The 16,302-nt window shown below is 40.8% G+C and overlaps 1 protein-coding gene across 1 annotated transcript in view; it reads right to left on the bottom strand.

The window, feature by feature from the left end:
* The window catches only part of LOC123755430 (cell adhesion molecule Dscam2), a 338,869-nt gene that overhangs the window by 149,591 nt on the left and 172,976 nt on the right, over positions 1 to 16,302 (bottom strand). The window contains exon 5 of the mRNA XM_069305526.1: positions 14,224 to 14,379. Within this exon, the coding sequence (XP_069161627.1) occupies positions 14,224 to 14,379 (156 nt within the window). The remainder of the gene's footprint in view (positions 1 to 14,223; positions 14,380 to 16,302) is intronic.

A 16,302-nucleotide genomic window follows, 5' to 3' on the forward strand; every position in this document is an offset into this window, starting at 1 on the left:
CCACCTGTTAACTACTCTGACACTGAAAAAGTTCTTTCTAATGTCTCTGTGGCTCATGTGGGTTCTCAATTTCCACCTGTGTCCCCCTTGTTCGCGTGCCACCCGCATTAAACACTTTACCCTTATCTACCCTGTCAATTCCTCTAAGAATTTTGTAAGTAGTAATCATGTCTCCTCTTACTCTTTTGTCTTCCAGTGTCGTGAGGTGCATTTCACGCAGCCTTTCCTCATAACTCATGCCTTAGTTCTGGAACTAGCCTAATGGCATACCTCTGGACTTTTTCCAGCTTCGTCTTGTGTTTGACGAGGTACGGACTTCATGCTGGGGCCGCATACTCCAGGACTGGTCTTACATATGTGTGTGCGCGCGTGCGTGCGTGCCCTAGAGCAGGTGTACTGTGCATATCAGGCATAATGAGTCAAGATTACATCACTACCCAACAACCCGCTCCTCATGCTATCCCATTTCCTGTCTTCCTTACTCTTAATTTCTCTCCATTTTGTTTTATCATGTCCTTCCCTCTCTCTCTCCGTCCCTCTCTTCCCTCCCTCTCTCTCTCCGTCCCTCTCTTCCCTCCCTCTCTCTCTCCGTCCCTCTCTTCCCTCCCTCTCTCTCTCCGTCCCTCTCTTCCCTCCCTCTCTCTCCGTCCCTCTCTTCCCTCCCTCTCTCTCTCCGTCCCTCTCTTCCCTCCCTCTTTCTCTCCGTCCCTCTCTTCCCTCTTTTTTTTAATCTCGGTATTTCTCCCTTTCTCTTCAATCGAAGAGGGGAGCTAACGAAAGTTATTCATAGTACTCTCAAGTCCTTCTCTTCACTATTCCTGAAGTGTAGAGACGTTTTTCAACAACGTTATACATTCGCCAACTCACTTTACAAGTGACGCCACGAATTGTTAAATGGCATAATTTATAACAGCATGAATTTGTATAAAGATTTTATCAGTGGAAAACGCGCACTATTTTTGTTTACATTGGTCAGTGGGTATTCTTGTGGTTTTGATGACCAGTTTACAGCCACCAGCCAGAGTTAGTAACAAGGGGCCAGATTCACGAAGCAATTACGCAAGTACTTACGAACGTGTACATCTTTCCTCAGTCTTTGGGAGCTTTGGTTACATTTATTAAACAGTTTACAAGCATGAAAACTTCCCAATCAACTGTTGTTATTGTTATAAACAGTCTCTTGGTGCTTCCGAGCTCATTAACTGTTTAATAATTGTAAACAAAGCCGCCAAAGATTGAGACAAGATGTATAGGTTCGTAAGTGCTTGCGCAAACTGCTTCGTGAATCTAGCCCAAGGGGTCGAGACATGTATTCTCCTGGACAATATTTATATAACTTATCCTAGACGTCAGACTTTCGATAACAGTTTGGAGTTTCGACTTCTGTATTGAAGATGCATTTCGTGTTCCAGACGTACAAGGATAGGACATGTATGGACCAGTTACCTGGAGTCGGAGTAGTGGGAAATGGATTGAACTTAAGGATCAGGTTGTGGAAGCAAACACTATTCATAATTTTACAACTAGATTGAATAGGGAAATAGGACAGGAGTCATTGTTTTAATCAACCGGCAGCAAGAAAGGCGGGATCCAAGAGCCAAATCTTGATCCAGCAGGCACAAATGAGTACACACACCCACACACACACACACACACACAGATCCTTCCTATCGAGCCGATAGCAATCGGGAGTCTTAGTCCAAAGGGCCCGGGTCTAATTCCAGGCCGAGGCGGAAACAAATGAGCAAAGTTTATTTAACCTGATGATCCTGTTCACCTAGCAGTAAATAGGTCCCTGGGAGTTAGACAGATGCTGCTGGCTGCTTCCTGGGATCAGTGTGTGTTAGAAATGTACGTAGTAGAGTGCATATAGTCCCCAGGACTATATGCAACTGAAAGCTCAGATTACCATCAGAGTGCCGGCGGGGGAAGGGGGGTGGGGTTCAAATAGCTTCAGCTATCACATCCTTTTGACCGGTCGTGATGGTCGAGTGGATAAGGTGTCCTGTACACACCAGTTGCATTGTGCTCCTGGCAATATGGGTTCGAGTCACTTCTGGGGTGTGAGTTTTCAGATATATATATCTGATAATCGACACAAAACTACCCAGCACCTGATGACATCAGGCACCATATATCTGGCACACGACACAAGCCCCAACACACACCCCTGATGCAGGAACCAACCAAACATCTGACAATATCAATGACGCAACTACACACCTGTCACACGCACCACCTCACACCTGAAATAGGGACCACTACACACCTGTCAAACCTCACACCTGAAATAGGGACCACTACACACCTGTCACGAGGACCACTACGCACCTGGCACGCAACAGCCGCAGCAAAATACAAACCAGACGTGCCAAAACAAGGCAAGAAAAATATGTGGCCAGTTTGTTGTTATTTCAGTTGATTGTCTGGTGCAACAAATGGCCCTCCCGGGGGCCCCAGATATTACCATTCGACAAGCGGCAGCAAATATGAACAACACTCCAAGGTGTGTTCATTTTGTTGGACAAGTTTATTACCACCTGACAGCCTGCTGGACCATTTCTCCTCGCTGGCCGGCTGTGCCATTTCTCCTGGCTGGCCTGCTGTTTCAGTTCTCCTGGCTGGCCGGCTGTTTCAGTTCTCCTGGCTGGCCTGCTGTTTCATTTCTACTGGCTGGCCGGCTGTTCCATTTCTCCTGGCTGGCCGGCTGTTTCAGTTCTCCTGGCTGGCCTGCTGTTTCATTTCTCCTGGCTGGCCTGCTGTGCCATTTCTCCTGGCTGGCCGGCTGTTTCATTTCTCCTGGCTGGCCTGCTGTGCCATTTCTCCTGGCTGGCCGGCTGTGCCATTTCTCCTGGCTGGCCTGCTGTGCCATTTCTCCTGGCTGGCCGGCTGTTTCATTTCTCCTGGCTGGCCGGCTGTGCCATTTCTCCTGGCTGGCCAGCTGTGCCATTTCTCCTGGCTGGCCGGCTGTGCCATTTCTCCTGGCTGGCCGGCTGTTCATTGTGGCAGTCTGAACACGTTCACATTGCTGGCATGAACTTTGTGAACGCGTTTGTTTACCCTGGACATTAAATTGAATTATTGTTTTGTTATATTTGAGTTCGGAGCAAGTTAAATATTTATTATATAAATAATAAAACCATTGCAAGTTCGGCCATTGTGAGGTGAAGATAGCGAGTCCTTTCACTAAGGACTCGCTGATGTGATATATATTTTATAATATAAGAATCTTCCATTCACCTGGGCTGTAGGAGACTCGAACAGTGAACACACGTGTGTGAGGCCGAAGCTCTATCGACTGAGCTATGAGTAGTCTTAATAGAGAAATATTTTTATATGATAATCTGTTTATGTTTTTCTAGGTAGCTATTTTCTAGTCTGCTTTCTAAATGAAAAACAGCGTGCGTAAAAGAGTGTCAATGTTGCTAGCTAGAGGAAACAGGAGAAGCCTCTCACTTTGCAAAACATAAAAATACAAATATTTTCTATATACAAAAATTTCAAAATGTAATATATTGGAAGACCGTCAGTTTCTATGTAGTGTTGGAAGGGTTTCACTACTGTGTGTTTACGTTGTGGTGCTGACCCTAAGGGTTAGTAAGGCCACCGCAATTGCTTACTGAACAAGCAGCAAGAATATTTGAGTCTTGAATACAGTTCAAGATTAATAACAAACATTCAGTGAATATATACACCGAGATGTGTGTATATACACATCTCGGTGTACATTCGATGTCTGTCGAATTGGCCACCACTCCTCTCTCCCATACATGAAGGTGTCGATGGTTGCCCAGTGACCTGGCAGTATGAGGTACTTGGAGCTTTGTAATTACTGTATCCAAACCCTCGTGTTCTTGAGGATATTGCATCGAAAGCTTGCTGATGCAAATCAAGTGCCCTTGTATGATTAACCGTTCTGCGAGATGGTGATTTTAAGCATCACATAGATGCACAAACACAAACTATGTAAGTATTAATATAGCTTTTGGCCAGCTGTATCAAAGCAGATATACCAGTGTTAATAAAAATTTAAAAAATAAAATTGTTCAAACAGCTGTTTGTCACCTGCGAGACCCAGTCCGCTTTATTTTTCATTTTGTATAGTTTCCCATTATATCATCAGCTGTTTTATAATACATAAGAGTAGGTAGTAAAGTCTTGACTTGTTTTCCTATCAAAAAGCCGTCAGCGTAGATACGGTAGGAGACAATTAGCAATATAACGGACGTATCCTTTCTAGACTAGTTCGAGAGCATCACGGGCTCACCATAGCCCGTGCTGCTTGGAACTTTTTGTTCCAGGTAGGGAATCTTTAACAACAACAACGAGAGCATCAGTGTATTTGTGAAGGCGCAAAAACTACATGGTTAAGTAGTTTGTGAACCGACCCAATGCTAAGTGTGTGTAAGAAATATATACTTATTAGAAATTTCGATTCTATTGTTTTATTCTTAGACTTATTTTATTTGTAAATTGTTTATATAGTCATTTACTTGATAATTCCATGGTGTTAGGATTAGTAAATGGTGATTTAATCAATCATTTATGATAGCACTTTTCTAATATGACCCGTTACTTCCATATTTTACTGCCTTTGTGATGTATAGTTTTACTTTAACTGTAATCCTTATTATACTACATATGTACAACGATGTATAATTATTAATAGCTAAATATTTAAGTGCTAATCTTCCCCAAGTCTTTTGTTGTTTAAACTGCTGCTGTACACATGAAAATCAGCACGAAAATTTCTTATCTAGAAGACATTGAAACATAACATAACATACTGCTGTTTCTTAACCCAAGACCCCACTTTAAAGCCTGTATACCTCGATAACACTGAGAGCTGTGGCTTAGACTCAGAGGGAGACAGCCATAACTGTCATCTGCAGGAAGATTCACGATGGGAGTTGAGATGTCTGAGATACGAGAGGACGAACGATGTTTACACTTTTTCGATGGTTCTTTTTAGTATATAAGAACGGGATGATGATTGGAATATTTCAGTTTGAAATGAATGCACAGTTAATCTTGCACGATCAAGGGGGATCTTGACTATTAAATAAGGTTGACAAAAGATAGTCATATCAAATAGTTCCATATCAAAAGATTGTGGGAAATTTCACCCACCATATCTATATTATCTAAGAAATGTATTATTTCTATATCATATCTAAATCATATCTAAATCATATCTAAATCATATCTAAATCATATCTAAATCATATCAAAATCATATCAAAATCATAACCGAATCATTATAGATTCATTATACATCTTGATCCTAGATGACAATGCCACTAGGATCACGTACACCATAGGGAGCCCTATAGGTGCCTACGTGGCTTTGTGCATGATCTCTCAAGGATCCAGAAGCTTCTAGAAGGATTTCTTAATTAAAAAACTTTTGGAACATGATTCGATTTCCGGTAGGGATTATAAATCGAATCCTTAATAAGAATCAGTAGTGCTAGCAAGTACTACTAATAATCTTTATATCCTATATCTAATTATATTATAATCTTATCTTAATCATATGTCTAGACAGTAAAAATAATCAATCAATATTCATAGAAGGCTACCGTGCTCAGTGAGCATGGGGGGGGGGGTGATGGCTGGGAGAGAAGCGCCCAGCTATATACTGAATCATTTCAAGAACATAACAAGAAAATACCAATTGGTCCATTCGAGGCAGTTTTTAATCCAGCAACAACCACTCGCATGCATGTCTAACCGAAGCTTAAGTCAATCACCCCTGACGTGCATAATATGACGTGACATCGTCGTCCGTAACTCATCAACCTCATCTCAAATTGCAACTGATGAGATCTTTCATATAATATGAATTTCCTTAATCAGTTGTTTTATTTTTTATTTCATGTTTATATAATAAACCAATGTAATATACTAATTTGTTTTTAATATATGTCTGACAAGCATCATATCAAAGAAGAGAGGAATGTGAGATACGTACGTAGCCTAAATGGGGAATTAAAAATAAATACAAATAAAATAATAGAAACCATGTAAATAATATTGGGATGAGACGCAGGTATCCACTACGTCCCTGGCTAATGGATAAAGCTCAGTGATAAGCTGAAGAATTAATGTAGGAAGAGGGGTGGAGAGGCCACTGGATGCTCCAGAATAAATATAGTGGAGGTGATATTATCTAGTTTATGTGGAGGTGGTTCCGAGAGTTTTCCTTCAAGCCTGGCTGGCTACCAGGCTTCAAGCCTGGCCGGCTACCAGGTTTCAAGCCTGGCCGGCTACTAGGCTTCAAGCCTTGCCTGACACTAGGCTTCAAGCCTGGCCTGCTTCAAGCCTGGCCGGGTACCAGGCTTCAAGCCTGGCCGGCTACTAGGCTTCAAGCCTGACCGGCCACCAGGCTTCAAGCCTGACCGGCCACCAGGCTTCAAGCCTGGCCGGCCACCAGGCTTCAAGCCTGGCCGGCCACCAGGCTTCAAGCCTATCCCGACACCAGGCTTCCCTGGTCATAACTAAGAGGATAATACGGTGTGGTTCAGGAGATAAGATGAAGATAAAATAAATATATTAGGAATGTGCAGTAAAAACAGCTTGATGCAAATTTTGTATCATTTACTGAAACATGAGCAATATGCTTGTTCAACTCTTCAACTCTTACTTCAACATTGCAATTTTACATAATACATATAGTGAAATGCAATCGTGATAGAGTGAAACTTTTTTTATAAATAAGTTGTGAGGGCAGTTTGAAGAATTATTTTTTTTAATATATGAGTTTTTGACAGTGAGTTCAGTGATATTTGAAACGTTAATCCTATTTAACTGAAAATAGGAAATGATTTGCCTTAATATGCAAATGTTAATTATATTTTCGTATCATAGGTTTATCGGAGAAAAAATCAACTTATGGATTAATATTTTCATTTCTGGATATCTCAGTTATCATATTGACTCAACATTAACTCTTCTTACACAACCATCACAGTACCCACACCACCACCACAGTACCCACACCACCACCACAGTACCCACACCACCACCACAGTACCCACACCACCACCACAGTACCCACACCACCACCACAGTACTCACACCACCACCACAGTACCCACACCACCACCACAGTACCCACATCACCACCACAGTACCCACACCACCACCACAGTACCCACATCACCAGTGTCCTCAACTTATCACTTCAGAAGCAACTTGCAAATTCAAAAGTTCAAAGGCAGGAGCAATTCATCTTATTAGTTCTTTAGGTAAGATGATCAAACAACACCTCACAAGATGGAGAAGCAACGACGTTTCGGTCCATCCTGGACCATTGTCAAATCGTGCGATAATGGTCGTACGATTTTCTTAATATTTATGCAGCGACTCGTGGGGTACTCCTCTCTCACCAACCCCTTTGCCCAGTTGCCCCCCCCCCCTCTAACCTCCTCCCTTGCCCCTTCTCGTTCTTCCCTCCCCACCACTTTTTTCTCTCTATGTGGCTGCTCCCGCCTGTCACCCGCACTTGCTTGGGTAGAGACGCGCCGGGGGAGAAGGTATATCCCAGCCTCCAACATTCAGACAACAGGGAAACCATTTTAGTGTGAGGCGGGCGAAGCTTCGCTGTTTTCCCAGAGGCGTTAGCCAACACATCCATAACTTATTTGCTTGCCACGTCCGTTGCCTCGTACTTTACCACACATCCTCCTGCAGGTCGAGCTTCAACTCCTCAGTTCTGCCTTTCCAGATGTTGGTCGGATCCGCATCTCTTGACTCTCCTGATACACAAACTGCGTTTGGAGAGTCCACCGATGTGATTTCGAACCAATTACATTCCCTCAATATTTTATCATTCAGGCATTACGTTACTGTGATTTCAATACAATTTAACAATGTTATTCCATTGTTCCTGTGATGCACTGTAAACTGATGCTTTATTGATGTCAAATGAAAATATGTTGCATTTATGCAATATGTAAACGGTTATTACAGTGTTGTACAATGGACTGTTGTTTTTGCTGATGTACTGTGTGGCTGGTTGTGCAAGACCTCTGAGTTGGTCTTTTCCAAATGTTAATTGTATTTTAGATGTGATGTGCATAGACCATCGTAGCTGTCTGTTAAACGCTAGTTGGATATATTCAGACTAATTTATTACGCAAAGGCATATTGACATTTGACATGTCAACGTCACAAGTGTATTTTTGACGATTGTATGATATTATAGCATACTGATCAGTATTCTTGGGTCTGTTAAGGTAAAGTATTTCTACCTTGGCTGCCTGCCTTGTGTAGTCCTACGCTGCCTTCCTTGTGGAGCCCTACGCTGCCTTCCTTGTGGAGCCCTACGCTGCCTTCCTTGTAGAGCCCTACGCTGCCTTCCTTGTAGAGCCCTACGCCGCCTTGTAGAGCCCTACGCTGCCTTCCTTGTAGAGCCCTACGCTGCCTTCCTTGTAGAGCCCTACGCTGCCTTCCTTGTAGAGCCCTACGCCGCCTTGTAGAGCCCTACGCTGCCTTCCTTGTAGAGCCCTACGCTGCCTTCCTTGTAGAGCCCTACGCCGCCTGCGATCATTGTGTACTGCCTCTTGAAGTATTTTCACTACACTCTTTCAGTGAGTGATATAAGGATAATATTTTATTTCAAAGTAATCATATTACTCGAGAAAAGCCAAAACATTTTTCTTAAGATACTGTGCTGCCCGAAGACGCTTTATATATTTCCTCTTCCGTATTTACTTCTAAATAAGCCCCGGATATGTCTTAAAATGCTTCGTGGTGTAGTGCAAAGTATGTCTTTTTTCAATAAAAATAAGTGTTTGATAGCGCTGTAGAACATGCACGGGGGAAATTGAATCTAGATTTTTCAATATTAAGATAAAAATTTGTCAAAAGCACCATCTTACTCGTTTCAGATTATATATTTGATTTTTGGGTCTGATGTCATATTGTCTCTTGCCACGAGATAAACAGTAAGTATTAGTTACTTAGTTATTACTTATTACTTAAACAATAAGATGCCAGAAAATCTGGCACCTTACTGTCTTCCGCAAGACACCAATGAAGTACTCACTTAGTTGTGCTTGCGGGAGGGTTGAGCTTCAGCTCTTTGGTTCCGTGTCTCAACTGTCAATCAACTGGTGTATAGGTTCCTGAGCCTACTGGGCTCTATCCTATCTCTATTTGAATCTGTGTATGGAGTCTGCCTCCACCACATCACTGCCTAATGCATTCCAGAAGTGTATCACTGCGAGTGATACTCAAGACCTCCCTGAAGCCACCAACACAGTGACAAGTGGACCGCTAAAGTAGTCAACATAAAGTAGTGCCAACAGAATGGCACTATCACTAGTGCCATTCTCTCAGGCTCCGAGGACCTGTTAAATATTTTGTCGATATATTCCCCGGAAAAAAGAACACTCTTGGAACAGTCTTTGTAACGAATAGATATTAATAACAATATCAATAAATGTTTCTCGGATTTGAAAGACTTTATGCTAGAAATGCTTTACTTTCGTAGAAGCTCAATACACTACGTGTCAAATATGTTTCCGTCCATGCGACAGTTATAGAGAACAATTCTCCCACTTAAAACTTCAAGATAAAAAGTGATAATATCTGAGACGCTTGGGAACAACCCGCTAGACAATATATACGAAGACTTTACTGAGTCCTGTAAACATTACTCGTTATACTGATTTTTATTGACGGTAAAATGAAAGGCAATCAGTGCAAGATGAAAGTTTGACTATATGTGCAACTTCCTAGTGAGCAAGTCTCAGAGTTAAAGTTTGACGTTGGGTGTGCAACTTGCAAGAAACAGGTCACTTATTCAGCATCCAGAGATCAAAAGGCATCTTTGTAAAAGTTCTGCATTATAAAGCTTCTCGCTTGTTGCCAAATCTTTTCTCCTTTTGATATCTAACACAGTTGAGTATTAAAACGACATGTATCTCACATTTCGTAGAGGCGCTAGAAAGAATATGACGACACACAAATATTCTTGCCCAAAATCAGGTAACAACGATATCAAGTTTAATATAGAAAAGTTTCACTTTCCGCATTTTGCGAGGAATGTAAAAAGTTTAAAATAAAAATGACACATTTCCTTAGGTTTCATCGTTAGGAAAATTGGATCAGCCCATCCTAAGGAGGACCAAATAAACCTGCCTAACTGTATTGATTTCAACATGAAAACACAAGAGTTATAAGAGATGCCTCAGGAAAATATAGAGCCCAACAGACAATCCATCTGACACATGCTGAAAAAGTATATAAAGAAAACATATGTATGTGCTGATTAGCATTGTAAATGTGTGGCCACGTATGTGGTAGAAAATAATAATAATAACAAAATTCAGTAACTCTGGTAGATATAAAATACTGGTAGACTCCAGATAGATACTTCTTTCTTTACCAAGGTACAAATGTAAACTTTGCCACTACTTTCTCATATATATCCATTTTAAAGTCAAGTTTATATTAGGGGTATTCTGAGCAAATACAAAGATAACCAAATATCGTACAAGACGAATTAGGTTGGTTCTCAGAGGAAACATTTTGTACGGATGAGATATTAACACTGAGGATGATACTAGAGAAAGTGTTGAAGACAGGAAAATAGTATTACCTGCCTCGCGTGACTATGGAGACATATCAAGTAAACAAGGACGAGTTGTTGACTGAAGAGTTTAGGGAATGATGAGAGGTGAATGTTACAGCAGTTAAGGAACTAATACAGAACCGGTGGTCAGTGCAGGTTAAAGTAAGAGCTACTATCTACGGGCTCACCATAGCCCGTGCTACTTGGAACTTTTTGTTCTAGGTAGCGAATCTTAAACAACAACAACAGTGAGAGCTAGTGAACGTTTGGGTGATTGACCTGAAACACAAAAGCGAGATATGTACGGAATACATGAGGAATCCAACCCTTACCGACCACAGCAATGTTAATGATATTACCAAAAAGTCAAATATCGAGAGAGATATACTTGGAAAAATTCCCTGCATAATTATCATTCTTTGGTGATGTGTGGAAGTCAGTACTCTTGGAATTGCCCAATTTTTCCTCTGTTTATTTAGGTTATGCTTCATGTGATTAGGAAATAAATGCACAGTGCAAATATGCCAAGAAGAGATTTTAATGTCTGATGGAGTTTTATAGATTTGTATTTCTGAAACACTGTATGGGGGCTCCAGGGTGCTACTTCTCAACCACTGATTGGGACTGCAGGGGGCTACTTCTCAACCACTGTATGGGGCTGCAGGGGGCTACTTCTCAACAATCACTCTCTGGTAACTAAACAGAACTTCTTACTCATCTTTTTCATATCATAATGAGTTACATTTCTTTCCTCATTTCCATATATTTATCCCTCGTGCTTTCCTTCCTCAGGCGCCGTTATGAGGGAACCAGACTTATGCTAACAAGGAGATTTGGGGGAAGCATTAAGCGATATGCAGTTGTATTATTCCTCGCTCTACCCGCAGGGAACGGGGGACACCTTCGATCCTTCCGGGGGTACAGAACCCGAAATCATTCCCCACCGGGTTCCTAGAGAATACTGAAATCCATAATCTGATATCATATATGATTCTAAAACTTGGGGGGTCACTCCTGTGCATGTAAGGTTAATTATATTGTAAATGTTGAGTTCTTGAATGCGTTTTTGTCCGTGTAATTCCTTAAGGTATGAAGGAGAGTTCCTTTCACTTTCAACTTTAGTGCCTTTCATTTATTATAGTTCCTTTCATTCCCAAGACGAAGCTGGAAAAAGTTCAGAGGTATGCTACTAGGCTAGTCTCAGAACTAGGAGGCATACGTTTCGAGGAAAGGCTGAGTGAAATGCACCTCACGTCGCATGAAGACTGGAGATCACGGGAAGACATGATCACTACGAACAAAATCATTGGAGAAACTGACAGGGTAGATAAGGATAAACTGTTTAACACGGGTGGTACGCGAACAAAGGGACACAGGTGGAAACTGAGGACCCAAATGAGTCACAGACTTTAAAGAGAACTTTTTCAGTGTCAGAGTAATTAACGGATGGAATGCATTAGGCAGTGATGTGGTGGAGGCTGACTCCATACACAGTTTCAAATGTAGATATGATTCCTGAGCCCAGTAGGCTCAGGAATCTGTACACCAGTTGACTGACAGTTGAGAGGCGGGACCAAAAAGCCAGAGCTCAACCCCGCAAGCATAACTAGACGAGCACAAAACACACACACGCGCATGTTAAACTTCTAAAAAAATCTGGTAAAAATTGTCATTTTTTTATGTTAGTAATCGCAAGGTCATATTTCCGTGTTACTGTGCTATCACGTTTTAAAATACCTCACTAACTGAGAGCCATGTAACCTGACGCGGAGCTCGAGTGTGTTGCAGGATTGGTTGCCGGTCCAGCAAAACAAACAACACACTCAGCCTGAGTGGAACACAAGCAACACTCCCACGTCCACTTAAACGTTTGTAAATCCGACTCCGAGCGGAACAAAACCCCCGGGAATCCGAAAATAAGGGATTTGAACCTGATCCTGCAGCGCATTCGACGTTGAAACAAACAGTTGAATGGATACATTAGTGTTTAGTACTGCTCTTTTGCTTCTAGCCTTTCGAGTCACGTAAAAGAGACATACGATTAAATTTAAATATATTTAAGCCATTCTAGCAGACAAAACAAAGCATTAATAACGAAACACTCAGACATTTTACTATTGAACTTTGTTCCTAGAATATGAATTATTCTTTATTCGTGATATCTTATACAAATAGTTTCCATTCTTGCTATATTGAATAGATGTACCGAAGAGCAATATAAATCGAACATACATTTCTGGATATTTTTAGACAAAAAACCACTTAGCTTATAATTTGAGAGGTAATATATATTGGTAAAGCATTCTGTAGTGGTCATTACAACAGTTGTAATAATAATAACAGCTCTTTGAGGATATAATACGCCCTATATACTTTTCGGAATACTCTCCTGAAATATCTCTCTCTCTCCCTGCCTAGTGATTTGAGTTTAAGATCTGGATGAAACGATTCCTGAGAGTTAGCAGTAATTACAGCACATTGAATTAAGACTAATTTTATTTATCTGAAGAATGATACTCTCTTCCCATGCATTAACTAACACTAGCGTGAGAGGTGTAAAATAGTAAATGAGACAGTTCTAACGCAAATTCCACTGCAGACTAATGCAGGCATTAGTTACAATATTACGCAGCTCTCCTTTAACCAGACACCTACTACAGGTATGAGAATTCTCTCAGCTAAGATGTATTCCAGGGAGGCTGCTGGCATCACTACTGACAACAGCAACCTACGAGGGAAGTATACTGAAGGTGAGTATGCTAGGAACATGTCCGGATAGGTTTAGTGTTATACCAAACTGGTGTTGTCAATTAAATCATTATCAATGAGAAATTTTTCGGCTGGTGTTCTAGTGAGTGACTTGGATACTCTACAGCTAAAATGTTAAGATTTTATTATGTTGTTATTTTATAGATTGTTTAGACTGAAGTGGACGGGATATATATATATATATATATATATATATATATATATATATATATATATATATATATATATATATATATATATATATATATATATATATATATATATATATATATATACTAGGTTAATCGCACTGTTTTCCCCAAACATTTGCTTGTATAAACTGAAACAAACTCCATGACAGAGTTTCACCAAACTTTGTTTGTCGAACAGAGTTTGACAAACTGTTTTGTTTTTACACTGAAACAGATTTTTGTTTTACAAAAAATTTGTAAATTTATTGTTTTACTCTGTTTTACTTTTGTTTTACAAATTAATTTTTGTAAAATATTTGTTTTACTTTGAAAAACAGAATAAACAAAAAAAGGCATCAACAATTCTTGTTCATATAAATTAATACAACAAGCAAACTTGAACGCACTTATTCACCTGAACAGTCTTTCCCAAACCCACCCTTACTCATCCACCCAACAACCAACACACCCATGGTTGAGAGGCGGGACCAAAGAGCCAAAGCTCAATCCCCCACAAGCACAATTAAAAGAATAAAATTAGGTGACCACCAACCCTCACCCACATCTACCCACCATCCCCCACACACCCTAACCCACACCTACCCACCATCCCACACACCCCCAACCCACACCTACCCACCATCCTACACCCCCCCAACCCACACCTACCCACCATCCTACACATCCACTCAGAATACTCACCCTGAACGGTGATTTTGGCTGGGGACCTGGAAGTAAGTTCTCGCCCTCCACCAAGCTGGTCCCTCACCCTACAGGTGAAGGCGGTGAAGGCGTCCTCCCTGGTGACCTCCCGCACCAGGAGATCGCCCGTCCATCCCACCATCTGGTACCGCCCTTCTGAGGAGGAATTAGAACAGTATTAGAACACGGGTCTTGGCTTGAGCTCCATTAGAACACTCTCACTGTGGACAAACTCGACTAGAACATTGTCCCAATTAGGAATTATATAAACCACTGCTAATGTTCAAATTACATGATATTGTTAATAGGAACATAATTGAATCTGCTTTAATACAGATTACAAAATCAAGTAATATGAACATTTGCAGTGCTTTATATAATTTAGAACCATTTTGATTGATCAGTTAAAAGACGATTTGAGTAGGATCATTGATCCACATTTGTCTCACTAATTCATTGTTAATATCCATTATCTTATGCTATTATTATCCATGTGTGGGCCTATTGTCCCATATGATGCAGCTCTTATTTTATATCCACCTAATCCAATTTATATATTTATCATTGTAAATCACTTCACTTCACCTCTCTCTCTCCTGCCAATAAATGTCCAAACTTATTGACTTGTAAATCATTCCTTCTGAAGATGGTGACCAAACTACACATTAGAGAGTGAAGGGACGACAACATGGACCATTTTCAAGTCGATTGTGAGAATTCTTACAAACCTCACAATCGACTTGAGAATGGTCCAGGACGGACCGAAACGTCGTCGTCCCTTCACTCTCTAGCTTGTGGTTTGGTCAACATATTCCAGCCACGTTATTGTGACTCCTCGCCTGCTTCTGAAGATGCATTAATATACGAAAGTACTTAAGGAAATTCCTGTTTCAGTTCTTCCTCTGTGGTCTGACACTGTCATATTATATATATTATATATACACATACATATATATACATACATACTGCATGGGATATTCGACTGTACTCTGGTTTCTCCTTCTCTTCCCTCTTTCCTCTACTCTCCCCTCTATTTATATATATTTTAAAAAAGAAAATCAAACAGAAATGCCCACCAAACCCGATGGTCTATCACAGCTGGTAGACCACATTTAATTCACCACAGCTGGTCTACAAGAACCGGTCGACCCCAGCTGGTTCACCACAGCTGGTAGACCACATTTAGTTCACCACAGCTGGTCTACAAGAACCGGTCGACCCCAGCTGGTTCACCACAGCTGGTCCACCAGAGCTGGTCGACCCCAGCTGGTCCACCAGAGCTGGTCGACCCCAGCTGGTCCACCAGAGCTAGTCGACCCCAGCTGGTCGACCAGAGCTGGTCGACCAGAGCTGGTCGACCATAACCAACATCCGGAAGAACCATTATGCATCATAATTATCTCGTGTAATCTGATATTTGTATTTTAATGACGATGCCACCAGGAAATACTCACTTTTGCCTCCTGATAATTACCATATTAAATAACTTCGTCATGAGCGCGACACAATTTTTGTCATCATGTTTAGGTAAACATTTGTCAGTTTATTAACTTAAACTAACACAAAATGCTGTTTTGACTTTATTATTCCCACATTTAAGCTGAATTATGAGTCTTAATGTAACTTGTAGTAAGATAATTTATTATGCTGTATTGGTAAAAATATTATTGCATAAGTTGGATAATGTTAACCGGATTATGATGAGCATAGTAAATGTGTAATAAGTAAACCGCTCCGGATAAATATACAGCTATGAAACAATTATTAATAACAAATTAAATATTTTTTTATGTAGTGTGAATCTAAGATGAATACAAAATGAATACAAAATGAAAGATTCACAGGCTCGCACAAATTCCAAAATTCAGTTGCGATCTGTTCTTAACTTATAGGACTTAACTTATAGGAGTTATAGGACTTTAGATGCACCATCTTCGACCATGACCGCCTGCGTACGATCACCAGTTTTTGGTCAAGGTAATATGGCGGTGCACGGAACTCTATAGACGGCTCTATATCTTCGTAACATGATTGTCTAGAGCAAAGACAGGGGCGACACTTGTCTTGAGGTTATCTTGA

The sequence above is a fragment of the Procambarus clarkii genome, chromosome 55 (genome assembly GCF_040958095.1).
Source record: "Procambarus clarkii isolate CNS0578487 chromosome 55, FALCON_Pclarkii_2.0, whole genome shotgun sequence".
NCBI classification, from domain to species: Eukaryota; Metazoa; Arthropoda; class Malacostraca; order Decapoda; family Cambaridae; genus Procambarus; species Procambarus clarkii.